Consider the following 25,755-nt stretch of genomic DNA (forward strand, 5'->3'; position numbering starts at 1 on the left):
ACTATTAATTGTCTCCTGGGTGTCAGGATTGTGTTGATCCTAAAAAAATAACAATGAACAAAAGGAAATTTGGTCCCAGGCTTCATGGGACCAATTATTAGTCCAGCAGGGGTATTATAAATGGATCGAAGCCATTTTGGACCTTTATAATTAGATATTAGTAACGTCCTATGATTAGAGCTAGCTGGGAGCTTACAGTCCTTCCCCCCATTACCACACAACTAGGGGTATGCTACCATGAAATTCTGACTGGATTCTGCCACATATTTATTAGCAGGCAGACACAGCATTAATCCTACAACCCATTCCTATAAACTCAATGAAGTCAGAGCTCTCGATCACCTACTAGAAAGTTTCCCTTGAGACAGATGTAGCAGGATGTGATACCCTCTGGTTAGAATTATGTGACAGAATCTAAATTCAGGTCTAGGTAGAGCCCTTGGCCAAGAATAGTAATACTAGTAGCACAGGGTGCTAGGTTTGAGTCTTATACTTTGTTCTCCCAAGAATGGAGGTACCTATATAATATTTCCAGTCCATTTTACATGGTTTATGATAATTCTGATACTTTTAACACTGTATATTTTACCAGTGAAAAATTATTTCTGACATTCCTTGTGCTGATTAATGAAAAAAGATAGCTGAAGGCATGTAAAACCTGTTTTTACAGAAATTCTTAAATCTGTTTTGCCATGAACCCCTTTGGCAATGTGATAAAGTCTGTGGACCCTCCTCAGAATAATCTTTCAAAAGTGTAAAATGCAAAGGATTACAAAGGAAAGCACATATAATGAGATATAGTTATCAGAAATATTTTAAAATACGTGCAATACAGTAATTTGTGCTTCTTTATTACCGTATGAACTAACAAGATCTAGTGTTGGGAATAATTGCTTAATTTCAAAGTTGTGACACATGTAAATGCAAGATATTTGTAGTGATTGACATGAAGCTAGCTGTGATTTTTAAAAAATATATATCTTTATTGATTTCAGAGAGAGGAAAAGAGAGGGAGAGAGAGATAGAAACATCAATGATGAGAGAGTCATTGATCGGCTGCCTCCTGCACGCCCCCAACCGGGGATCGAGCCCACAACCAGGCATGTGCCCTGACCGGGAATCGAACCTCGATCTCCTGGGTCCTGGGTGGATGCTCAACTGCTGATCCATGCCCGGCCAGGCGATGGCTGTGATTTTTATTGGTGACATAGTCACTGCTAATACTGTTTTCATTACCTACATTTGTAATTGAGGGTAGTCACTAAATTTCAGAAGTGAGCGAAAAATAAAAGTGTAACTTTTTTCCCATCCGTCTTCCTAGGTGCCCCTTCATCGAAGTTAAGAATCCCTGCTCTGGAGTGTGCATTCTTGATTACATCTTTCATATGCTACCTAATCAGCCCTGGGGGTATATTCATGATTAGGATATCAAGTGTTAACTAATTATCCCTACATGTTGATCAAAACTAACACTTGCATTTGTCACTATTTTTCTTTTTTTGTATAATTTGGTAGGGATTGTGAGACTATACAAATAAAGAAGACAGTGTACAAAGAATTCCATAGGAGAGAGCTATGAAGTATTTTAAAATAAAGACAAAAGCATCTTGTCTAAAATAAGGACAGTATGATAAGAAGATCTAGACAGACTCAAATACAGTGATATACTGTGGCTGTTAGAAAAAATGGGGAGAAAGAATGAAAGTTGTAATTACTGTAATTCTTTAAGGTTGAGAAAGAGATCACAGAAAACTATGTGATTCGGGCTTTGTTCTGACTGGTTCAGAAATAAACATATTTCAGTTACAGAGAATAGCATGACGTAGGGGTGGAAGGTGGAAAGACAGAATGGAGCCACACATGAGGAGGGCGAGGCCTAGAAGCCCTTCCACATGCAAGTGGCATAATTATGTTGTCACAGGTAGGAGCACTATAGACATGTTAAGTTATTTAATTTTCACAACAATCCCATTATTATTTGCGTTTTACAGATGGAGAAACTGGCAGGGAGAGATTAAGTATCTTGCACAGAGTCAAAACTAGGCCTTGTCTGGCTCCACTGGACTCAAAACAACTCAATACAAGATTACACCACTGACTGTGGAGGACAGATTAGGCGGGAGCATGACTGGAGATAGGAAAATCAGGTCAGACTGTTCAGATGATACCGGCAAGAGTGGTAAAAGAGGCCTGAACGCTGAGCATTAAGAACAGGTGAAAAGTTTCCATCTTGGGAATCTACATGTTTATGTTTTCAAGTTAGACAACAGCCACAAAATAGGATATGAAAGTTCAGTGTTTCTAAGTAGAAATTTTCACCAGCCAGTTTTAAATATGCACTTGGCTGGATCAATTCCTGTGCTACAAGTATCCCTCCCCAACTGAAGTGTGTTCATTAGGAGCAGGATTTTATTGTAATCACCAGTTAATGTTTACAGTAAGCACCCCCTTAGCCACTTGTCTAGATAGGAACACCAGTGGAAAGGTCTCCAAATGTTACATTGTATGGTGACTAAGCTTACAGTTGTAAAAGATACTTAGATTTTGTCACAGCGAAAGAAACATTCAAAATCTGGCTCATTTGCTAGCAGTCAGTTTAAGAAAACGCCAGAGAAATGGGAGGGAAAGTTTTAGGTCAATGCATTCAGGATCTGGAGCAGGATTGGCTCATCGTTGATGTGAAATACAGCAAACACCTCAGTAAGGCCTGACTTCCTAGGCCCAGGCAGTATACTGAGTTCTGAAATAAACAGACTCATGAGGGCTCAAGAGAGGTGAACTTGCATGACTGCCTGGCAGATGCATAACCAGGGTCGGTAGTTCTCCACAATATGTTTGATTGGATTTAAATGGGAGTTTATAAAACATACCTAATCCACATTCTGCTTTTACGGAGGGGCCAAGTCAGTTGGTTTCTGGACACAAAGCTTCCTATTGGCTGAGTCCAGGTTCAGCTCGTCGTCTCATTGCTTTGTCAGACAAATCAAATCTGTCAGGAACGTGTGGGCGGGTGACAGGGAAGGCCTGTGAGTGTCCGTTCAGGTGTCCACTCACCCACACAGTTCTTGCCTTCTCATCACTTTCATAGGCCCAGGAGAGAGGCCTCTTAATTTCAAACTCCTGATAGTTCTGGTCAGAAGTATTGTTGTTTTGTTTTTAGTCTGCCATAAAGCAATGATGATTTTCAGGTCAGTCAAGACGAAATGTTAAAATTCACCCCAGAGCTGCTCAGATATGTTCTCTGCATTCCCTTCCATGGGGTTTTCACTTTCATATTTTTATTTTTTACTTTAATGTTGACAGACTAATGGTCTGATTTAAACTATGGTTTCTTAATGAGTAGATTCTCTTTAAGATTCATTGTCAATTGTAGTTATCAAATTGTAGCTCTTCAGGCTGGAAGATAGAAGCTTTTTTTCCGTTCTTAATACTCATGTCTAAGTTGGAAAACTGGAATTTTTCTTGTAGGATGCAGTGGCTACTTGCACAGGTAAATTTTTATACCATTTCACTCAGGTTTTTGATGTACCTTATTCAGTAAGGGTTCAATAAGGTAGTTCAAATCTATTTTTATGAAGTCATGCCATGAAATGTTTCAGTGACAATCCTCATCTTCTTTCAAGCTATAAAATAATTAACATTTTATGCCAGCTCATGAGTGGTTTACAGTTCAGTGTATGCTTCTCTTTCATTAAATGTATAGGAAGAGTTTAATCTTAATGTTTAAAAAAGTTAATTATTTTTAAAAACTCAGTTTATCAGAGTTCAATACACACCTTAATCCAAGGAATACCATGTCTTTATCACACTCTTTGTTTTGTAAATAGCTTAGTTACTCTTTAACTTTTATTATTACAAATTAATGAGAAATAGCATGTTGTTCTAGCTTGTCCTTTACCCATTTAAAATTGCTAGATGTATATAATTTAAATCTCGACTTGATTACATTTTAGTAATCTCTTACAAAATGTATTCCATAAGATAGCTCTCTTTGAAATGAGTGTTAAAACTTTTGTTTAGGTTTAAAAATGAGGTTAGGTTATTTTACAGAAAATATGTTTGATTTACCTGATTATTTTGATAATAAGATAATCAAGATTTGATAATATCTGTAAGATAAAGATTTCATAGTAAAGCCACATTATAGTTAGATTATAGGGCAGACTTTTCCATAACTTGAATCAGCTAACTATGCAGCTTCAATGTTTAGAGGAAACTATATTTAAATCACATCATAAGATGAAATAATTTTGTCAAATAGTGTTATCTTGTCAGAGGTATAATGAAGATTTGATTTTTCTCAACCGTTTCTGAGTTTCAGAGATTAGACAAAGTTCCACTAAGTGAAACAATCGCAGATGTAATTAACTGGATAAGTTATGATAAAGTCTCTGGCATGTATCCAAGACACTGAGCAAATGAGTACACTGTGACCTGGATCACAACTCCTTTAGTAAGTCAGGTAGTTTCCAATTCTTTGCTTTCAGGAGACCTAATTGACTCATTAGCTTATAGAGCATTCAAAATAATATTTGATGTTAGAGCATTGTATGTTTCTTTTGGAGAGGGATGCACTATGGCAGGAGTACAAAGACTGGAGTGATGTTTAGTTTCATCCCCTATATTTCAGCAAGGTTTTCAGTGCTTTACTTTTGTAAAAAACAAAAAAAGGACCAGAATTCATGTTCATTGCTCTGTCATTTTATTCATAAGTCAGTCATCCCATGGATTCATTTCATTAAAAGATGCTTCTCTAATACAGTTTTTACTTTTTATGTTTACCAAAATTTTGAAATATATTTGTATGTTCTGATCAATCATGTACTATTAATAGTAATGATAGCTCAGTGCAGAAGAAAGGTAACCAGATAAATTAGAAATTTTAATTTATATAAATATTTTTTTTAAAAAGGGCTTTATGTCAGGGTAAAATACTTCGTGGAAAGTGGAATGGAAATACGAGTCCATGGGGAAAAAGTGAAGATATAAAATTACTGACTATAAAAGAACAGTTTTTTTCTTACTTTAAAAAATAGTTGATAGTATCAGTAATAAAATATCGTTACCCAAATTTACAGACATTTATGGTACTTGGAAATTGATAGATATATTAAAAGGGATTTTATTTTAAAATATAATATTTCAGAAATTATATCCTTTTCAATTATTTAAACTCATTTTTGAAAAATTTTATACAACTTAAAAATATACAAAGACTTACAAAGTTTTTTGTGGGTACATGAGCAAAAAAACTTGACAGTTATTGTAGCTAATGTGTGCATACCTTGATTTATTACTCTTAGACATATATTCATGGACTCCCTGAGATTTTAGCTTATATGTACAAGCTTCTTACCTCTTTTCCTACTGTTTTTTTATGTTATTTTTATTTCTTCTGTTGGTCATTTCTGTGATATTTCTACATAACATGCTGAAACCTGTATTTCTTACTAAATCAATTTTAAACGTTACTCTTTCACCCTTTCTTTACCAAGACCTTCCCTTTTGTCTATTCCTTTTCACAACCCAATTGCTTTTTTCATAAGTTGACATTATTTTATACGTCTATATGTATATATCCATCCATACACCTACCCATCCGCCTGCTTGCCCTTCCCTCCCTCCCTCCCTCCCTGTACTAAACCAGGTAGTGTTTTGGATTGCTTGTCCTTTTCTGGGCTCATTATCACAACCCATAGGCTCTTTGATGGAGTGTACTCTAACATAAAGTTTTAATACATTCTCATAAGTTCCATCAATTGCATCAGATTGTACCACATTTTTGTTTGCTTTGTATTTGGACTATGACTCACTTGAATAGCTTTTCATTTTTCCTGGAGTTTTGTTTATTTTTTATTCTGTCTTTAGCATATTCTTAAATTTTTTTCCTCTTAAATTGTAAGCTATACCATTCTATTAATTTCCTCCAGAGATCTCTGTCTCAAAGCCCTCTTTCATGTAGTTGCTCTCTAGATCTGCTCCTGTATAACTGTATTCTGGAATTCAGTAAGGAATACTTTACATTTTCTGGCTCTTTTTAGTTTTTAGCATGGTTTCTTAAGGAAATTGGTAGTTTAGAGTTTAATGTGTAACAATATGAGAAGAACAAGATGTTGACAAAGATATACATAGAAAAAGCAGTGTCTGGAGATTTGAGGAAAGGCTTATAAGGCAAGATTTTACTTTTGACAGAATGTAGCCATGGTTAACCTAAGTCCTAGTCTCTTATTTCAGAAACATTCATTGAATACCTACAATTTGGCAGGCACTCGACAGAATTTAGGTGCTGAGATACAAAGATAAAGGAGCTGGGCCCTGGCTGGGTAGCTCGGCTGGTTAGAGCATTGTGTGGATACAAACAAGGTTGCAGGTTCGATCTCCAGTGTGGGCACACACAAGAACACAAGAAGCAACCTAATGCGTAAATAAGTGGAACAACAAATTGATGTCTCTCTTTCTTTCTCCCTTGCTCTCCTCTTAAAAAAAAAAAGATGAAGGAGCTGGTGTTGAGGCAGAAGAACCTGTAAGTAGTTGATACAATGATAACAAGCAGCTAAACATGTTAAAAGAAAACATTCAAGGAATTCTGGGAACCTTATATTTTTATCCTTAATTGCTGTAAATTCTCTTATCCCATCCAGTAAGCACACTGTAACAACTGTGCTCATAATGTCCCAAGACCAATATGTGTTTCAGATAGGAAACAGGTTTACGTAGTTCAAGAGGGGATCAGCTGATACTCATAAAAGAGGGATGGGAGAGGGGGGATTAGGAAAAGCCACCAAACTTTAACATTTACAATTAGTGAGTGACAGATCCGATTAATACAGCAAAGCATAATGAACCATTTGGTGGGGAGTCTCCTAACAGCCCTCCATCCTGGAAAAAACCATACTTATGCAAATTTCCAACTGGTGGAATATGATTGGGGAGATTTTAAACCAGGGACCCAGTGCCTTGTCTCCTTTGGACCAGCTCTTATTCTGGAGTTTTCTCCAAACTAGTTGACCATAGAGTAAAATGAGACATTTGTTTCATCTTGTCATCATAGTCAAAGGCACTCATCCTCTTACTTTTGAAAGAGATTCTTCTCTCTTGGAATTTTAGTAAGCCCATACACAACACCCCCTTTATTTCCCACCCCAATTCTGAACTGGTAGCCACATGATCAGGAAGATAGAGAGAGGAAGTATACAAATCAAAAAATAAAACAGTAACACGTGCTGCTTTTTATGTGCCAGGCACTGTTCTGATCTTCATAGCAATCCTATGAAATAGGTTCTCCGCTTATCTACATTTTATAGATAAGGGAAACTAGAGCATGGAGAGGTTAGTTGCCCAAGGTCACACAGTACGTGGTGGAGCCGGGATTCAGAATCAGCAATTTGATTCCAGAGCCCAATCTCTTTTACCACGGTGTTTTCCTGCATTACATTTCACCTCAGTTACTGACAGAGCTGTTGGAGATAATGGCCTTAGGGCAGTTGGCCAAGTGGGCTTCCTGATCCTGCACCCCCCCATTTACAGCTTTACCCAGGCGTGCTGGACAGCTGCAACCTGCCCCCCCCAAGTGGTATGGGGGAGCAGAGCCCGTGTGCCCAGCTCCCTTTCCTTAACACCACTGCTTTGATAATTCCTCCTTCCTTTCCTCAGGAGGACAGAGGGGAAGGGCTTAGAGACATCAGGAGTGTTCCTTGGAGTTGTTCCACATGGGAACAGGGAGAATGAGGAATAAAATATTCTCTCCTTAGCCCTCTCGGTTCATTTAAGAGCAAGTCTTTTGGCGGGAGTTAGCATAGGTTGGGCAGGAGCTGGAGAAGGGGCAGCTCCCCCATCAGGATTTCAGCTGAAGCACCGGCAGCTCGTGGCGCAGCTTTAGCTGTGTGCCACTGTGTGTGCTTTTCCACCCCGCTTGCCCCTGTTCATAGCTCACTTTCTCCTGCTGCCTGCTTTATTTGAAGACAAGGGAGAAGCACACAACAAACAAGAAAACCCAAATCAGGTCGTTTTAAACAAGCATCCTTCCTCAGGTTTCCTGAAACAAGCCAAGTTATCTTTAACTTGCTCTCCCACATCATTTGCCATAGAGAAAGAGCAGCAGAATGTTCCAGTAGAAAGAGCATAGTTTTAGAATGAGAAAGTTAGGACTGAATCCAACTTTGTCACTGAACAAATTACTTAATCTCTCTGTGCTATTCTTTCCTTACTATTCTATGTAAAAGAAAGTGTAAGACCTACCATAGGATGGTGTGAGGAATAGAACTGGACTATGCTGGGTTTTTGACACTCAGCAACACAAGGTAGCGTCTATTGTTAATAAAGATATGAAATCTACAGTCTTAAACTTGTTGAATGCTGAAGAAATAATTTCAGCTGTTATACGAGCAATTTTCTTAGGCAAGTCGCCTTTCAGCACTGCTGGGAAATGGGAGCACTGGTTAATATTCAGGTATTTTGTCTGATTATGTGCAGATACACTCATGTGTGAAGGCGAGTGCCCAAAACAAATCTGCAAGCATACCTCCTATATGCAGTACTGGTTACATATATGTTGTATGCAAATTGGTTTTAATTTTAAGACTTCATATCTTCATTTACCTTTTTATTTCCAAGAATCTAAATTTGCATTCAAAAGCTCCCAGTGCTTTTTTTCTGTGACCTTAAGCTAATGCATCCAAAGATTGCTGCTTTCTTCAAAACACTTTAGCTTGGTTGAAAAATACCATGAGTTCCAAAGGCACACCGTGTCTTTAAGAGTTGGTTGGTTATATCTTGGGACATGAAATAATCAAAGGATGTATGTGTCTTTGTTTTTTCTTCTCTATGGTATTTCCCATGTCCTGTGTCCCTGTCCCCCACATCCCCTCTCTCCTGTGTTGCACAAAAACTGATGTTTGTTAGGTAAGCTTGACAAGTCTTTACTACCTGGATACCTGTCTCCTCCCCACTTCCCCACATGCCTCTTAGTCTACTTGACACTGGAACACATTCCCTCGAGGTTTGTTTGCCTGTTCAGGAAACCAAACTTGGTGAGGAGGGGAAGGAAGACCGAAACAAAAACACGGAAACTGATGCGGGGAAGGAAGAGCCGCTATATGCACTTGACTTTGGCGACTTGGTCCCGGAAAGAAAATGCAGCATTGATGAGCTCACCAGATTACATGTTTTTTATTTTGTCCCTTCAGTAGAGTATTGCTTCTACCTTTGTTTGAATCCCCAATCTAGTCTTTAATTGTTGACCTTAAGCAAGTCACTTAACTTTTTGAGCTTTAGTTTTGTGACTTGTAAAATGAGGAAGATAATAGGATCTATCCTTTAGGGTTGTTGTGAGGATTAAAGAAAAGCTCTCTTAGACCTGGTAAGAGGACGAATATGTATTGAATCTGGATTTGAACCCAAGCCTCGCTCCCAAGCATTCTCCCCTTGCCCTTCCCCACATGAAATTTCACGGCAGTGTGACATACAGTATGTAGGGGGAGCCTACATGCTCTGACCACTGAAGTAGCAGAGAGGTCTGATTAAGTTAAGTGACTCTTAGGATCATAAAGCTAATGCAAAGCAGAATGAAAACCCAGGGAAGGGTTTCTAATTGCTAGTGCAGAATGCTTTTCCCTCCAGCATAGTGCCATGAAGAGAAGGTCTTTAATATCTAACGATTTGTTATTTTATCTTTTACATTGAAAACTGCTTGGGATTAAGTCCATGGAACCATCTGATTATAGATGCTTTAATTGTTAGACTTAATGCAGTAAAGATTACTTTGGCATAATGATTTAGGTGTATGTGCTGAGTCATCCAGCGTGGATGTTAGTAATTACTAAAATAAAATTATACATATTGAGCTTGGTCCAAAAGAGGTTGACTTGACTTTTAAATAGGCAGTTTTACACATATGGACCATAAAACAAGTATTAAATGTGAAGTTAAGTACATGCTGACCATATGACACAGCAGCCTTACTGTTAGGTATCCAAGGGAATAAAAATGAATGTCTTCACAAAAAACAATGAAGGAGCATTTTAAGTATGCTTTTCCCCCCCTGAAGTCCCTGGGCTTTCCAATTTAAGTGTGAATTCTAGATATATGAATTTCTTTACAATATTCTTATTATAAAGATGAGGGCTACTAATTCTAATGACATTACTGCTGCAAGTGACATTTGAGTGTGAGATCCCTGGTTTAGGATTTGATAGCCAGGATTATATGCTAGAGCATTAAAGGGGATTGCATTATTTAATTCGGCAGGCAGACTCTGTAGTGTAGTCCTGGTATGGTTCCTTTTAGATTCTTGAGATTGGATTTGTAAAGTGTCTCTTTATTGATGTGAATTTGTGAGTCTCTGATTTCTTTGAGTATGAAGAAAATCCTGTTCTACTTTCTTTCTTAATGGCAGGAATTTAAAACTCAGCTGCCTGCCTGGCAGGTCCATGTGGAAGATAGCAGTGTCGGTATGTGGGAATTCAGGCCAAGTGTCTCCAGATCCTCTGAATTTTCCAGAGAATTATAATGTGAAATCTTCTTATTTTCTACTTTTGGTCAATACTGTGAGGACTACAGAAAATACAGCTGTGGACTATATTGGGCCTATGGACCTTGAGGGTATGACCTCCGGTTTGGAGACTGAAATATGGATCTGGATCTAGAAAGGGTGAGGGGATGGGAGGATTAATTTCATATTCAGTAAAAACTAGATAAATCCAATTTAATAAAAGAGAAATCTAATCACACTAATACAATCAAGAAAGCTAGAGAAATATAGATTGATAAATTTCAAAACCTCACATGACCACAAATACTGAGAGAAGTAAAAATCATAAGAATTTTCTTTGTTTGGAGTCTTAAGAGTATTTCAACAATCTATCCTACTCTCTCTTTATACCCTGAAGTTATTTTAACATGTAATTATTGAAATGAATGTGCATTACTCTGTTAACATAGGATGTGAAATACGTTTTATTAAAAAACCCCACAATTGCATCAATATTGGTTTAATTCTTTGGCCAGATTTAAACTTTCTTATGAGTGGAAATGGACAGTGAATTAAAACTTGCTCTGCTTGTGTGTTTGACAGATGAGAAGAAGCAGGTGATTTGAAAATGATTGATTGAGTTAATAGTGAATATTCTTTGAATTATGCTATCCCAATATATGAGAATTTGAAATTATGGAATTTATTAACCAGGGTTTTCATATTTCCAAAGTTTTATGGTTGTGAAATATGCCAGTTTGTGGTTCAGTGGCCATGTTCTTTGGATGTCCAAGGGCTATATAGCAGAGGTAATGACTCAAATGTCCTTCCATTTTTTTCGGTTCTCTCTCCCCTAACCTTCTGGTATACTCACCACCACTTGTTTCTCATCTTTTCTTGCATTCTGTGGATGCATTTTCTGTCTTCATGTCATGTGTTTCATTTATAATTATCTCCTAGTTTCATTGAAGGTGGAATTTATTTTTGTTATTTGCTTTATTGTTTTGGGGATGATTTTAGAGAGCAGAGATGGTGGTGGAAATGTTTCTGTTCCATCAGGAACACTGTGACTGAGAATAACATAAGGGACCTAATTTAGATCGGATGTTTAAGAAAGATACATGTAGGGAAATAATAATTAGGCTGTGAAATGACAAATGAATGGGAGTTAGCCCCAAGATTTCAGGGCAGAGCCCGGCTGGGCATGGCTCAGTGGTTGAGCGTCAGCCTAGAATACAGGAGATCGTGGTTCAATTCCCAGGCGAGGCACATGCCCGGGTTGTGGGCTCGGCTCCCGTTTGGGGGCATGCGGGAGGCAGCCGATCAGTGACTCTCTCATCATTGATGTTTCTATCTCTCTCTCTCCCTCTCCCTTCCTCTCTCTGAAATCAATAAAGATATATATATTTAAAAAAAAAATGTTTCAAGGCAGAAAATGATGTATGTAAGTCCCCAGACTAGGAAACTGAATACATTGAGCCAATTAGGAAGGAAGCTAAGCCGGCTGAGCGTGGCTCAGTGGTTGAGCATCGACCAGGGATCCAGGAGATCGTGGTTCGGGACATATGCCTGGGTTGCGGGCTCGATCCCCAGTTGGGGACGTGCAGGAGGCAGCCGATCAGTGATTCTCTCTCATCATTGATGCTTCAACTTTCTCTCTCACTCTCCCTTCCTTTCTCTGAAATCAATAAAAATATTTTTTTATTTTAAAAAAATGGAAGATATTGAAAGATGATGCAAGATGTGGTTGAGATAGGGGCAGGGGCCAAGTCACCTAGAGAGCTTGAAAAATATTTGCTGAACATCATAAAGCCTTGTGTTGGTAAATGCAGAAAGACACACTCTGTCCTTTAGAAGCTTATAGTCTAGCTGAGCAGATGACCCATATATTAAAAAGTTTATATCATGTGACAAAAGGACAGGTAATACCTGAGCAGTAGAGATCGTTTTGACTTACAGGAATTGGGGAAGAAAAACTCCCTTTTGGTTAGGGAGAGCAGACTTGTTCTAGGGCACTTCAGAGACTAGACCGCAGTAGGACCTGCTGGAGAAAGTTAAAAGAAGCGGGCTGTCCCTTCAATGTAAGAATAGTCAGCACTGAGCCTCCTCACCTCTGAAGTGGGCATCATGCCTTCCTCTAGTCTTCTTTGGTCCAGGCTACATGTGGTTCCAGTGCCTTGATTTATTGGTTAGTGGTAGCGTTTTTAAACCCGTCTACATCTTGAAGACCATTCTCTATAATGCTCCACTCTGTCAGTGATACTTTTAAAATTAATTCTCCATAATTGAATGGAGTATTCCAAATGTCAAAGAAACGGTGAATGGGGCGTTTAGTGATGTTTGTACTTCTTAAAGTTGGCTAGATGAGCAAAGATTGATAAGCTTCCTTTGTGAGTATTGTCCTTGTCTAATTTATCAATCAGGTCAGCTTTATTTCTTATGCGAAAAGCACACTGGGGGAGGGGTGACAGAGAAAAAATAACGATCATCACACAGATTGTTGTTTGGTTGCTGGTACTGCCAGCTAAGTCCGAGAAAGCAACAATATCATTACGTAGTTTGGCTGTATTAGAATAAGCTCTTTGTGATGCATCCATCCATTATAGAGTGGGGTGGAGTGGGATCTTGTTAAAACAGAGATTCCAAACATTTCTAATTGTGAAGGTTTCAGAAACTTAAATCTTTGAAATGAAAAGAAGTGATGATATTTGGATATAATGTTTGATTTTGATAGTTAACAGTAATAATTGATTTATAACATCATTCTACTGACATTGCTTTGTGTTTTAGATATACACTATACTTTGTGGTTTACTTTTGGATCCAATAGCAGTTTTATTTGTGTAATTGCCAGGAGTATTAATAAAAAATTAACAAAGATCACTAACATAAAAAATCATCACTAAGTTTCTTCTTCATATGGTGGCTTTCTAAATGTTAGGAGTATAATTCGACTTAATTTTCTAGTGTAATTTATTATTTTAATGAGAAGTGAGCATAACCCAGGTCAGTAGCTTATTCATAGATAACAGTTCTATACAAAGTATGCAACCAAATCATTTGCTGTTTCCTCCCCTTCCCGAGAAGCACATCCATCCACGTTGGTCCACCTGAGCTGTTAACATCGTTAGTAATTAGACAGTCACCATTTGGGAAACAGCATTTGTTGCAGGCAAGACTCATCAGTGGATGCTAAAATCTGTGGGTGAAGGTATGATGCGATACTATATTTATGTAGTCTCAGAATCTTCCCCACAAGAAAAATGTACAAAGGGAAAACTAATTATGTTACAGTGGAGAAACCTAGCATTTACAGCTGTAACCAAGTGACCAGAGTTGCCATCATCAGTAGTGAGACAGGGACTCATCATGGGCCTTCTGGTGTGACGCGCTGAGCAGGGCACAGCATTACCTCTGTGCAGTGCTTGCCGAAGTGCATAACCTGGATTTAGTCATGAGGAAGCATTAGACAGACCCAAATTGAGGGGCATTCTACAAAACAACTGGCCATTACTCCTCAAGTGTCAGGGTCATGAGAGTTAAACTGCCCCAGATTGGAGGAGACATGACAATTGCATACGATGTGTGATCCTGGACCAAAAAAAGGACTTCAGTGGGGGCAGTTGGCAAAAAAACTGTATAAGGTTGGCTCTAGGTCATTTAATAAATCTTGTTGATGGTTAATTTCCTGGTTTATATGAGGTGTTAACATTTAGGGAAGCTGGATGAAGGGTACACGGTAATTCTTAGAACTATTTTTGGAACTTTTTGTAAGTCTGAAAGTATTTCAAAAATGAAGTTAAGCCACAACCACAATATAAGGTAATTCAACTCAGCTGAGAAACTAAGACTTTCATGCTTTTACCTTGTGACGTCTCTTTTGATTGTTTAGGGGTGGTTTTCCTTGCCACCTAAATCTCCACTAAGGAATTTGGGGATAAGTGAGGCATTGCTGGATTGGTTTGCAACTGCATTTTGAAAGGTTTTGTTTAATTAATTAATTTACTTATTTATTTTTGTACAGAGCTGTAATTACATCTTTGGGTTTCCAATGACTCTGTAGGTTATTTGAGCTTTACTGTTGTAGCCACCAGAATCCCTGGCTGGAAACTTAGCTCTTTAATTAACTTACTGGTTTGTTTCTGTTTTTATTATTATGTTCTGAATTCAGGTTAGTCCTATGAATTCTTCTGCTATGTGCCATATATTATTGAATTTTATGTTTCTTGGTTGTTGCCTAGGGCGAGCTGATTTTTGTATAAAAATATTTTATTTAAAATTGAAATATACCAAATATCTTCTTTTTCTCTCAGAAAAGACAGTTTGGAGTTTTTGTAAATACAATAAATAAGTAAACTTACATTGGCATAAGCACCAAGTGGTAACCTTTCATTGGGTAATAATTAGAATGGAGGAAATTAATACATGGAAATATTTCTGTTAACAAAAGCAGTTATTAATATATGACTCATAGGTTCTTAATTCTAGAAGAAACTTGACGAGGCTGTTTTGACCAGTGTGGGAGAGGAAAAGAACATGGTCTTGGGAGTCAGGAGACCTAGTTTTGCATCCTGCATTCATCACTGCTTATTATTGTATGTTGGACAGGTCATTTAACTTCTCTGAGCCTTAAATTTCTCATCTGTAAAACTGGAATAATGATAGCATCTTGCAAAGTTATTGTGAAAATTAAGTGAGGTAGCGTGCAACGTGCGGTCTAATGCGGGCGTTTCACATAGGCCGGCTCTGTTCTGACCTCCAGCCAGGGTATGACTAAGCTGTCTGCAGCTGACGAGCACCTCCTCTGCTCATAAAGACCTGAAAAGAGATGGGAGCGTATGTCAGTAACCTCTACCAGCATTTCACAAGTCTTTTCCTAGGCAAGTTTTTCCATATCTCTTATTCCAGAGAAATTATTTTCTTTTATATGTTAGCCCCATTAGCTATTACTCCAAAATCTGTTAGACAGGTGTCACTCATTTGTGAGACAGTCCTTGGTGTTTTTTAGGGTTCTTGCTGAAATCATTTGATACAAATAGCTTATTAAATTTATTTTAGGAGGAAGTCTTTCATGAGACAAAGGGACAAGAAAATGTATAGGCAGTTGGAAGGAAACATTTCCATGTTTAGTTTTCTTTCAAGTTTTGGGTTTGAGTTGGCACTTTGATCCTCTGAGAGAGACCAGCCGTTCCTAAAGTTCCAGTCATTGCTCCAGTTGCACTCTAGTTTCAAAAGTGCTCTCATTTATTCTTTAGCATTCTGATTTTGATACTGTACTGTTGTTTTGTAAGTGAGTATCATGGCTTTTAGGAATTATTCACTGAAGTATTTAGAGCTGAAGGGGCATATCTGCAGCTTAATCTCAGATAGTTAAGAAAAAATAATATATGTGTGTATATGTGTATATGTATATATAGAAAAAGAGAGGAGAGGACAGGAAGGGAGGGCGAGAATGGTGTAGTAGCCACGGCAGTGTTAACAACTGGGTGAATTTGGGTGAAGGGAGTTCTTTGTGCTTTCCTTATAACTGTTTTCTAATTTTGAAACTATCTTAAAATTATATTGGATTGAGTTATATTCCTGTACCCCGAGGAGAAGTGAGCAGCAGTTTCAGAGCTCCGGAGGGAGGTTAGAAGCAACTGGGGAAGCACAGAAAATAAGTGAATGATTCAGTAAATTCACTGGCAAAAAATTAGTTGTTCCTTTAATTTAAGGTTATTTTCTTAGCCAGAACAGAATTCATTTTGTGTGGAAGGGCCTATATAGATAGAGAGTAAGCTGCTGCTATATCAAAGCAGAGAAAACTAATTGGGAGTGAAATCAGATGATAAAAAGTAAAGAATTTTAAATATGTATTTATAAGACATATACAAGGATAATAAGAATATATAAGGCAGAAATATTAGTACTTTAAAAATTATCCAGTGCTCAGGTAATCTTTCTTCTACCAGAGAAATACAAGTTAGTATTCTATAATTAGCACTCTACCCTATGAGTTAATAGGTATTAATTGATCCTATATTTTAAATTGCTATTTGATTTCAGAGTTAACATTTTGCACTCTTAAGAAAAATTTGCACAATGTTCATTATCATTTTTTGTCCTTCAAAAAGAGCCTTCTAAACTAAAACAAAAATTTCTGAACCTTGTCCCTTTTCTTTCATGTCAACGATGACATCTCTTTGGGGAACTCAGAAGCCAGCCGAAGGTAAGAGACTTGGTGTACTGTAAAGATCTGAGGTGCATATTTTTGAAGAACTGGTAATTTTCCTCTCAAAAGTATTTTCTCTCTGTCACTTTTGTAAAAGTAATGCAAGCTGTCAGCCTGTTCATGAATCCAAAGCCATTTATTGGCATAGGAGGGACTGGAGGTTTATGGAAAAACTGTATTTGTACTTTGACCAATTATGGCCGGTCTCCTGGCAACTACAACACAGATTCCTTTTGTGCTTTGCTGTTCACCATGGATTGGCTCAAAACTGGTCGTTCCAATCTCTGGTCAGAACTGCGCTGGGCAGACTTGTCCATGTTGCTCCCAAGACAGCTAGGGACCCATCTTCAGGCCAATATTAGCCTGCCCCGGCCCCAGCTTCTTCAAGAGAACATTCTCTCAGCTTAGATTTCAGCCCAGATTCTAAAGAAACTTCAGTGCGTTGTGTCAGTTCCTGTATCTCAGGGAATTTGTAGGTGTGCCACAGTGGGCACCAGGACTTTATTTTTGAATTGACCATTCTCTGAAGTTACTTGGAACTTTCCAGGAAATTCAGATTTTTATCTACATTCTTGGAGTTTTGTTTTAGAGTTTGTGGTTGAATTGTAATTCCATTATTGTTGCTAAAATATGTATAGGCATGGCTGTTTGGGACTCTGAATGATTTAAAAAATAGTTTAATATGGCACACATTTTTTTATATATGTGAAACTAATTTTATTAGTTTTTGTCTCATCTTTTTTATGTAAAGGTGCTGGATTATTATTATTTTTAAGTTTCTTAAAAAATTGATTTTAAAGAGAGGAAAGGAAAGGGAGAGAGATGGAAACATGGATGTGAGAGAGAAATATTCATCAGTTGCCTCACATACGCACCCTGGCCAGGGATCAAACCCTCAGTCTGGGCATGTGCCCTGACCAGGAATCGAACCTATGACCCTTTGGTGCAGGGGACCATGGTCAACCAGCTGAGCCGCACTGGTCAGGGTGGTGCTGGATTATTTTTGTTTTCTTATTTTTTTGTTAGAGCAGGGGCTGGAGATTACAGTAAAGATGTGAGGAAACATCACATGACTATTTAAAAACTATTCATGTTTTATTTAATTCAACTGTATATTAATGTTTAGAGAAAATGTATTGACATAAAAACTATAAAAAGACCAGCACCACATTAACATAGTGGTTACCTCTAGGGAGTGGTATGCTTGGTGAATGGGAGGCCCTTATTTTTTACTTTATGCTTCTGTGTTATTTGACTTTGTTAATAATGAATCTGTTTCTTCTATATTACTTGAAAAAAAGTTTTTATTAAAAAATTTAAGGAAAAATATTTGTTTAGAAAGAAAAGGGCTGTCTGCTTAGGAACTCTGTAGTTGGAAGATTCCTATAATTTATAAAATTGCTAAAACTTAAAGAAGGCCATTCAGTGTTGTTAGTAAATATGAACGAAGTGTTCATTAGTTTCCAACTTTGTACCAGGCTGTGGGGCTTTCAAAAAATTGGTGGAATAAAGCTAATTTAGTCTAGTAGTAGAGAGCCTGGTGGTGAGCAGACTGCTGGCTCAAAGGCAGGGTTCAACTCCCAGCTCCTGCCAGCCATCAGGCTCTTAACTTCTTTGTATCTCAGTGTCCTTTTACCTCATGGAGTTATCAGCAATTGTTATAGTTACTTTAGTGATAGCTTCTCTACTAGAATTGAGAATAAGAAATTCAGTTATTTAAAGGATATCTAAATTAAAAAGAAAAAGAAAAGAAACCAACTCATAATAATGGAGAGAGGAGGCCTTTTAGAGCCAGATCCTTGATAAGTACACACATATGTGGTGATGGGACTGTTGAAGTGAGGAGCTCAGGTTCCAAGAGAAGAATCAGGATGGTTTCTACTTAACCTTATTAAGAATAGAATTAAATAAAATGACCAGAGATGAGAGTTGAAAGCTAGAATAGAAGAAACTTAACTTGAGCTTTACATTTTGTTTAATCTTACCCTGCTGAAATGATTCCCACCCTGGCTGATGAATGTAGTTTGAAAAGCAAACTACCCGAAATTTTGATATGCTGTCCTTTGGGACCACCTCTCATCTTCCTTTGTCTTTTCCTCTTCTCCCTGAGGGAGAATTGCTCACACAGTGAGCCACCACCATTATTGATACATACATGTTTCACCTTGGAAAAATGTTGAGGAAGTAATGTACCACATGGTATTGCAGCTGGATGGTAGCTTCTGGGCTCCAGGGCTCCCACCTCTTGTGTGTTGTCAGCCATGGGGCTTCTGTTCGCCTTTCTGGCCTGTCTTCTCCATCACTGCCCCTTCCCAGGGAACTGCTGTTTTGCACACAGTATGGGTGTTCTGATCCTTCCCTGCTTTGAAGGTGTTTTTATTTTTTTTTATTTTTAATTAATTTCTAGATACCAGGCATTTCAATTTTTTTGAATTACAGTTGGCACTCCATATTATATTAGTTTCATGTGTACAGCATAGTAGTTAGACATTTATATAACTTATGAAGTGATCCCCGCGCCCCGGTAAGTCGAGTACCTACCTGACACCATACATACTTACTACAATATTATTGACTATATTCCCATGCTGTCCTTTACATCCCCTTGACTGTTTTTGTAACTGCCAATTTGTGCTTCTTAATCCCTTTGAAAATGTTTTTAACCAGTCATCCTGTTGGTTGCCCCAGGGTCCCCTCTTGCTCATTTAGCTGTTCTCCTGGGGCACTCACTCCCAGAACTGCTCTTTGCAGCCTTCCCCTTCTGCAGTGCTTTGTCCTGTGGTCTTGCTGTGGCTCCCACTCCACCTCACTCCCCATCAGTCTCACTGCAACTGTTTATCAGGGATTCTCAATTTCTGATTCAGGTATAAGAAAGTGATTTGTTTTCAAAAACTTACTCTCCCTTCTTTCCCCTTTTGGTCCTCCCCCTCCCTCTCACTATCATTTTGAGTTAATTTCAGGTGGGATTGGGGATATATGGTATATTTAATTTACCATCCTAATCTAATTTCCTTTGTTAAAAAAGTTAAGTTTTAGACCTCTGGTCCAGATAACCTTGTGAGTTCACACAGAAGCATTCTCTTGCCAACTCCAAACTCATAGTAGGGACAGATAAAATATTTTAAAATATTAAAATCACATCATATTAAAAAACAGCATGTAACTTTGGAGACCAGAAGCAGGCTGGAGCAGAAACAGCATATTTACTGGGCCTCGGACCAGACACAGATTCTTGGAGGTGACAGAAGTTTAACTGTTACAGATAGATTTAAAAGGGTGCGGATGTATGGTTGAGGACTGGAGAAGCTTCACCATGTGAAAACTGATTTGGGTGCAGCTCCACATGAATGAAGGCTTAAAAAATGGGTTTTGGCCACCAGCACTGAGCTAATGTCTGTGTAAATAGGAAGGAGTAGAGAGGTCATTGGGCTTTGAGAAGACCAAAATCTGGGCTCCAGTGGTTGGGATTGGCAATGTAACAAGTCATATAAAGGTGGCCAAAGGGAGAGAAAAAAAACAAGTACTCACATAATCTATAAAATACAAACTGCCAATGTACTTGCAAACCAGCATTTAAAGGTCCAAGAGGAAAACTGTCATCAGAAAGTAAGTCAACAAACACCCAAAGTAGGAAGGTTAGAACTGCAAGCTGAAATGAGTTTAAAAACAATTACATTCAAAATCCTTAAAGAGACTAAATTATTATTATTATTATTATTTTAATGTTTTTATTTATTTCAGAGAGAGGAGGTGAGAGGGAGAGATAGAAACATTGCTGAGAGAGAAACAAGGATCGGATCGGCTGCCTCCTGCATGCCCCCTACTGGGGTGGAGCCCACAACTTGGGCGTGTACCTTGACTGGGAGTCGAACCAGTTACCTCCTGGTGCATGCCACAATGCTCAACCAACTGAGCCACACTGGCCGGGCAAAACTAAATTATAAAACATGAAATTCGATCACAAAAAGTGTGCCCATTATAGAAAGCAGTAAATGTAAAATATCTAAACAAATCATCTGTGATGTCCCACCAACTAGCATTAACCACTACCAGTATTTCCAGTGTATATTCTTCCTGCTTTTTATCTGTATAGATTTAAAAAAAAAATTTTTTTTAATCCTCACCCAAGGACATGCTTAGAGAGAGGAAGGGGGAAAGGAGGGTAGGAAGGAAGGGAGAGGAGGGAAAAAGAGAGAAAGAGAAAAATTAGTGGGAGAGAGAAACATTGATCGGGGGCCTTCCATATGTGCCCTGCCTAGGGATTGAACTTGCAGCCCAGGTATGTGCCTGGACCGGGAATCCAGCCGGCAACCCTTTGGTGCACAGGATGACGTCCCACCAGCTGAGCCACTCTGGCCAGGCTCTGTATAGATTTTTGTACAAATATGGGATCATGGTCCAGACTTTCATAACTTTTATGTTAATCTATGAACATTTTCTTATCAGTCTTTTACAATCTTAAAACTATACAATATTGTACATGGTTGTGTTATAATTTAAAGAATCTGCTGTTTTATAGCTATTTTCAACTTGCTGTAGTAATCATCTTTACATTTTATTTTTTTTAAATCTTTTTCTCCTAGAAAAGTAAAAATACAGAGACTACATAAAAGCTCAAAGAAAACAAAGCACTAATCTTATCATGCAGAAATACACTTTATGTGTGTGTGTGTGTAATAGCCATCTTATTGTACATATTGTTTTGTATCCTCCCCTTTCTTCATTTAACATTGTGAAGTTTTCTATGTGAAATAAATAAAGATTTATATCATCTATGGTGCTTATCTGTGCATTGTAAGACTGTACTATAAATAATTTTATAATATTTATTGTGAGACAGTGTTTTTATTTCACTATTATGAACAATGTTATCAATGCTAAGACATTGTTATATTATAAGTATGTTAAGGTTTTGCTCTTTATTTAAAGGTTTTGTTTGTAATACACACCATTTTTTTTTAACAGGTATTTGCATACGATCATTGTTTCTGGTCTATGGATGAATCTGTCAGAGAAAAGTATGCAGGTAAGAGTACAGCATCCTATTAACTACTGATAATATAGAAAAGGTGTTTTAATATTTTTTCCATAAATTATCATGGTATTATTTTGTGTAATTTTAAAAACTGTATAGAGAATTTCCTCCAGTCTTTGCTCTTAGAGTTTTTACGTTGGTTGGGAAATGGGAGCTTCGAGTGCACTGTTCTTGGTTTAAGATGATCAGGTTAGATCGATAGGGTACACCCGGCTGAGGCTTACTCGCAGGCGTCCCAGGCCTTGCATGCGCCGGTCGCACGCAGGAGCTGCGTAGATTCCCTTAGATGACTGTGATGTGGTCTAGAGAGGCAGCTTGGTGTAACGAACAAAGAGCCACGGAGAAAATGAAACCTTGAGTTTAACCCAGGCTCTACTCCTGACTCCCCTGACTTTGGGTAAATCACTTAAGCTTTCAGCGCTCTGTTTTCTGTCTTTAATGAAGAGGAATATACCATGTTCTTTCTAAATCTGCTCTGGAATTCTGCTGTTCTGTTACTCTTCAATGATGACTGTCTCAAGCCCCTTTTCACCACAAGTTTAGGACTACAGTGTCAGCCTTCTATTTCCTTTATTCCTCACTGCTTACAGCACCTGTTGCTAAGCAATCTCTTTTAAATATTGAGTGTCATATCGCATTGGCTTTTATCATGAGAAACAGTAGTACTACAGCTGTTTCAAAAAGTTAAGGTTAATTTGGCCTAGCTGGCCCAATGATGACTTTAAGGAATGCTTCAGTATCGGAAGGATGATGATGATGTACTAATCTGGTAAATTAACTAGGAAGTGAGGCATAATAGGATGCTATTTATAGCATTTGAAAATAACAAGCATAGCAGCATCCAGGTCTCTCATATTTATATAAGTGTGTCCAGATCCCAGTTCTAGATCATGGGGGCAGTGGTGTTTTCCCACCACCACTAACAAGCAATGCGGAAGACACCAGCTGGGTGTCCTACAGTTCAGCTTAATTCTAATACCATCTACCTGGAGATAGCATCAGATCTCACAGGTTAAGGGCTCAGTCCTACAAGACTGCCCCCCACCCCCACTCCCCACTTTAGTTCCCTCCTTGGACTAAAGACACCAGTCATAATTCAGGTTGTTACCTGCACTTTAGACCAATTGGCTATAAATCAGAGTTTCCCACCATCTCCTTCTTGGGTTCCATTAATTTGCTAGAGTGGCTCACAGAACTCAGATGAACATTTTACTACTATCTTAACAGTTTATTATAAAGAGGTGTAACTTAGGAACAGCCAGATGGAAGAGATGCATAAGACAATGTATGGGGAAAGGGCATGTAGCTCCCATGTTCTCTCCAGCAGCACTACTCTTCCCAAATCTCCACGTGTTCACCAATCTGGAAGCTCTCCAGACACTGTTCTTTTTCGGTTTTTATAGAGGCTTCATTACATAGATATGATTGATTAAATCATTGGCCATTGATGATTGATTCTATTTCCAGCCCCTCTCCTCTCCCCAGAGGGGAGGTGTACTAAAGGTTCCAACCCTCTAATCACATGATTGGCTCTCCTGCCAACCAGCCCCCATGCATGGGTGTACCTCAAAAGTCACCTTATTAGCATAACAAAATACTTGCTACTTATGTCTTTTAACACTTAGGAAATTCCATGGAATTTGAATGACTAAATACATATTTCTTATAAATCACTATATTATCACAATATTCAAGACTCAAGATTGAATGGCATATTTAATTTAGCCATATTTAATAGGGAAGCATTTGATCCGATTATTTATGTCCATGACAGAAAGCTAGAAGAAATTTTCAGTATCTTCTACTCTCTCCTAGCTGGTATATATTATAGACCCTGTAATTTAAAATTGCCACTGAGAAAATAAAAAAAGAAAGAGTCCCTAGAGAATTGCTGCTAGTCACCATAGACCACTGGTTCCAAGCACTTGGCGACAGAAGTAAAACAAGCTACCCATGAGTTTAACCACAACTACAGTGGTGCCTCGGTTTTCGAATGTAATCTGTTCTGGAGACCGTGAGAGTTGTGAAATGTTTGAAAACTGAGGGATCAACAGCCGGCAGCCGGGCCTCAGGATCTTGCCCTCAACAGAAGTGGCGCGGCGTGTTCGGCTTCCGAGGCGTGTTCGAAAACCGAAGCGTTTACTGCCAGGTTTATGGTGTTTGTAACCTGAAATGTTCGCCAACGGACATGTCCAAAAACCGAGGCACCACTGTATAGTTTTTATAAAGAGACTGGAAATTTTGTTCAGAGTAGTATTTTGTGCTTGGTACGGCCATTTCTGCCTTACTAGATTGTTTAAAAAAATTTTTTTTAATGTTTCCAATTGAGAAAAAATTATTGAGGAAAAGGAGAGGGGATTTATATATATGATTGTTTTGAACTCTAGTACCTACTGAATAAAGCATTAGCTGAGTAGTATATAGTTAAATTTCAGGTGCACCTAGGTCCCGAACTTAAATTTTGGATATTTATCATCACTGTTTATAAAATTAGCAGTTCTTTAGCTTTTTGCTTTGCAGATTTTTAGTCAGTGTTTACTAATTAAGTTCACATTATCAGGAACTTTTTACTCATTTTCTCTCATGTGCTAACTAGAAATATCCTGAAGAACATTAGCCTTTGGAAGCATTCATCAGATTTAAAAATCTTTTTTGTAGATAAGCTGAAAAAAAGAAGTGCATTTTTGAGGATTTTGTTTGTTTTTTGTTGTTTTTTTTAACTGTTCATGTGCAGTTTAGCTTAAAACATCCTTTCTTTTTCTCTCTTTCAGGTCAAGAGGATGTTTTTAAGTGCCTTGGGGAGAATATTCTTCAAAATGCTTTCGATGGCTACAATGCATGTATCTTTGCCTATGGACAGACTGGTAATATTAAATAATATATATATATATTTTAAGCTTTAAGGATCATGACAGAGAATATACCAAAAAGGATACATATTGTTAGCATCTTATCAGTTATGATTGATAAGGAGCGTTTCAACTTCTGTATCTCTGTGGTCAACAGGAAAGAAAATCTACTTAAAGTAGTCACTGTTTAAGGATATATTGTATAGCTTGTCCAGTTGAAAACTACTCTTCATGGAAAAATGCTCATGATATTTTTAAGAGGCAGTGTGTATGGTGGTCATAACTCTGATCCAGGTTATACCAGCTCCAACCCTGTTCCTGCCATTGACCAGTAGTGAAACTTGCACCCTAATTTCCTTGTCTGAAAAACACTGATAATTTATAGACTTTTCTAATAGGGTTGGCACAATGGGTTAGCATGTGAAAACTTTTAGAAAAGACCTGGTACATAAGAAGTGGTATATTAGTTTTAGGTATTATGATAATGATAAAGTGTCAAGTGACAAAAGCAGCAACTTGTATTTAAAAGTATGTTTATAGGCCCTGGCCGGGTATATTGTTTAGAGCTTTGTCCCCCTATGCCAAGGTTGCAGATTTGGTCCCCGGTCAGGGCACATACAAGAATCAACCAATGTGTATCATAAATAAGTGGAACAACAAATCCATGTTTCTCTCTCTCCTCTTTCTCACTCGCCCTCTCCCCTTTCCTCTCGCTCTCTCTAAAAATAATAAAAATTAAAAAAATAAAAGCATGTTTACAAAATCACTGCTACTAAAAAAGGAAAAATAATTGTATATTAGGAGTATGAGTGTTTGAATTTTTTTCTTTCTATTTTCTGGTGTTTTCTAAATTATCTTTAATGAATATGCATTCTTGATACAATGGAGAAAATAATTTTATAGTAGGAAAAGATTAGTCTGTTTTCTGCACTATTGCCAAAGGTCCGTAGGTTGCTGTGCTCTGGGCCCTCTCAGGATAACACTTTTTGTGGTGTGGTTAGTGGTTGAGAGCAGGTACAGTGGTATTATTGATCATATGGGTCTTCCCAGTTGATTTTAGAAAATGATTTTTCAGTTGTTTTAGGGAATTTTTTAAAACTCTGAAGACACTTAAAGAAGGTTTTTGTTTTCTTCTTAGAGGAAATTTACTTTTGACTTTTCCATGTACAGTAGGAAAGTTTCTGTACTTAAT

The 25,755-nt window shown here is 37.9% G+C and overlaps 1 protein-coding gene across 2 annotated transcripts in view; it reads left to right on the top strand.

The window, feature by feature from the left end:
- Positions 1-25,755, top strand: part of KIF13B (kinesin family member 13B) — a 174,141-nt gene that overhangs the window by 33,882 nt on the left and 114,504 nt on the right. For both annotated transcript variants that reach the window (XM_081136639.1, XM_081136638.1), the window contains exons 3-5: positions 16,664-16,676; positions 21,645-21,705; positions 24,486-24,578. In XM_081136639.1, the coding sequence (XP_080992765.1) occupies positions 16,664-16,676; positions 21,645-21,705; positions 24,486-24,578 (167 nt within the window). The remainder of the gene's footprint in view (positions 1-16,663; positions 16,677-21,644; positions 21,706-24,485; positions 24,579-25,755) is intronic.

This window comes from Miniopterus schreibersii, assembly GCF_964146895.1.
Source record: "Miniopterus schreibersii genome assembly, chromosome: 4".
Taxonomy (NCBI): Eukaryota; Metazoa; Chordata; class Mammalia; order Chiroptera; family Miniopteridae; genus Miniopterus; species Miniopterus schreibersii.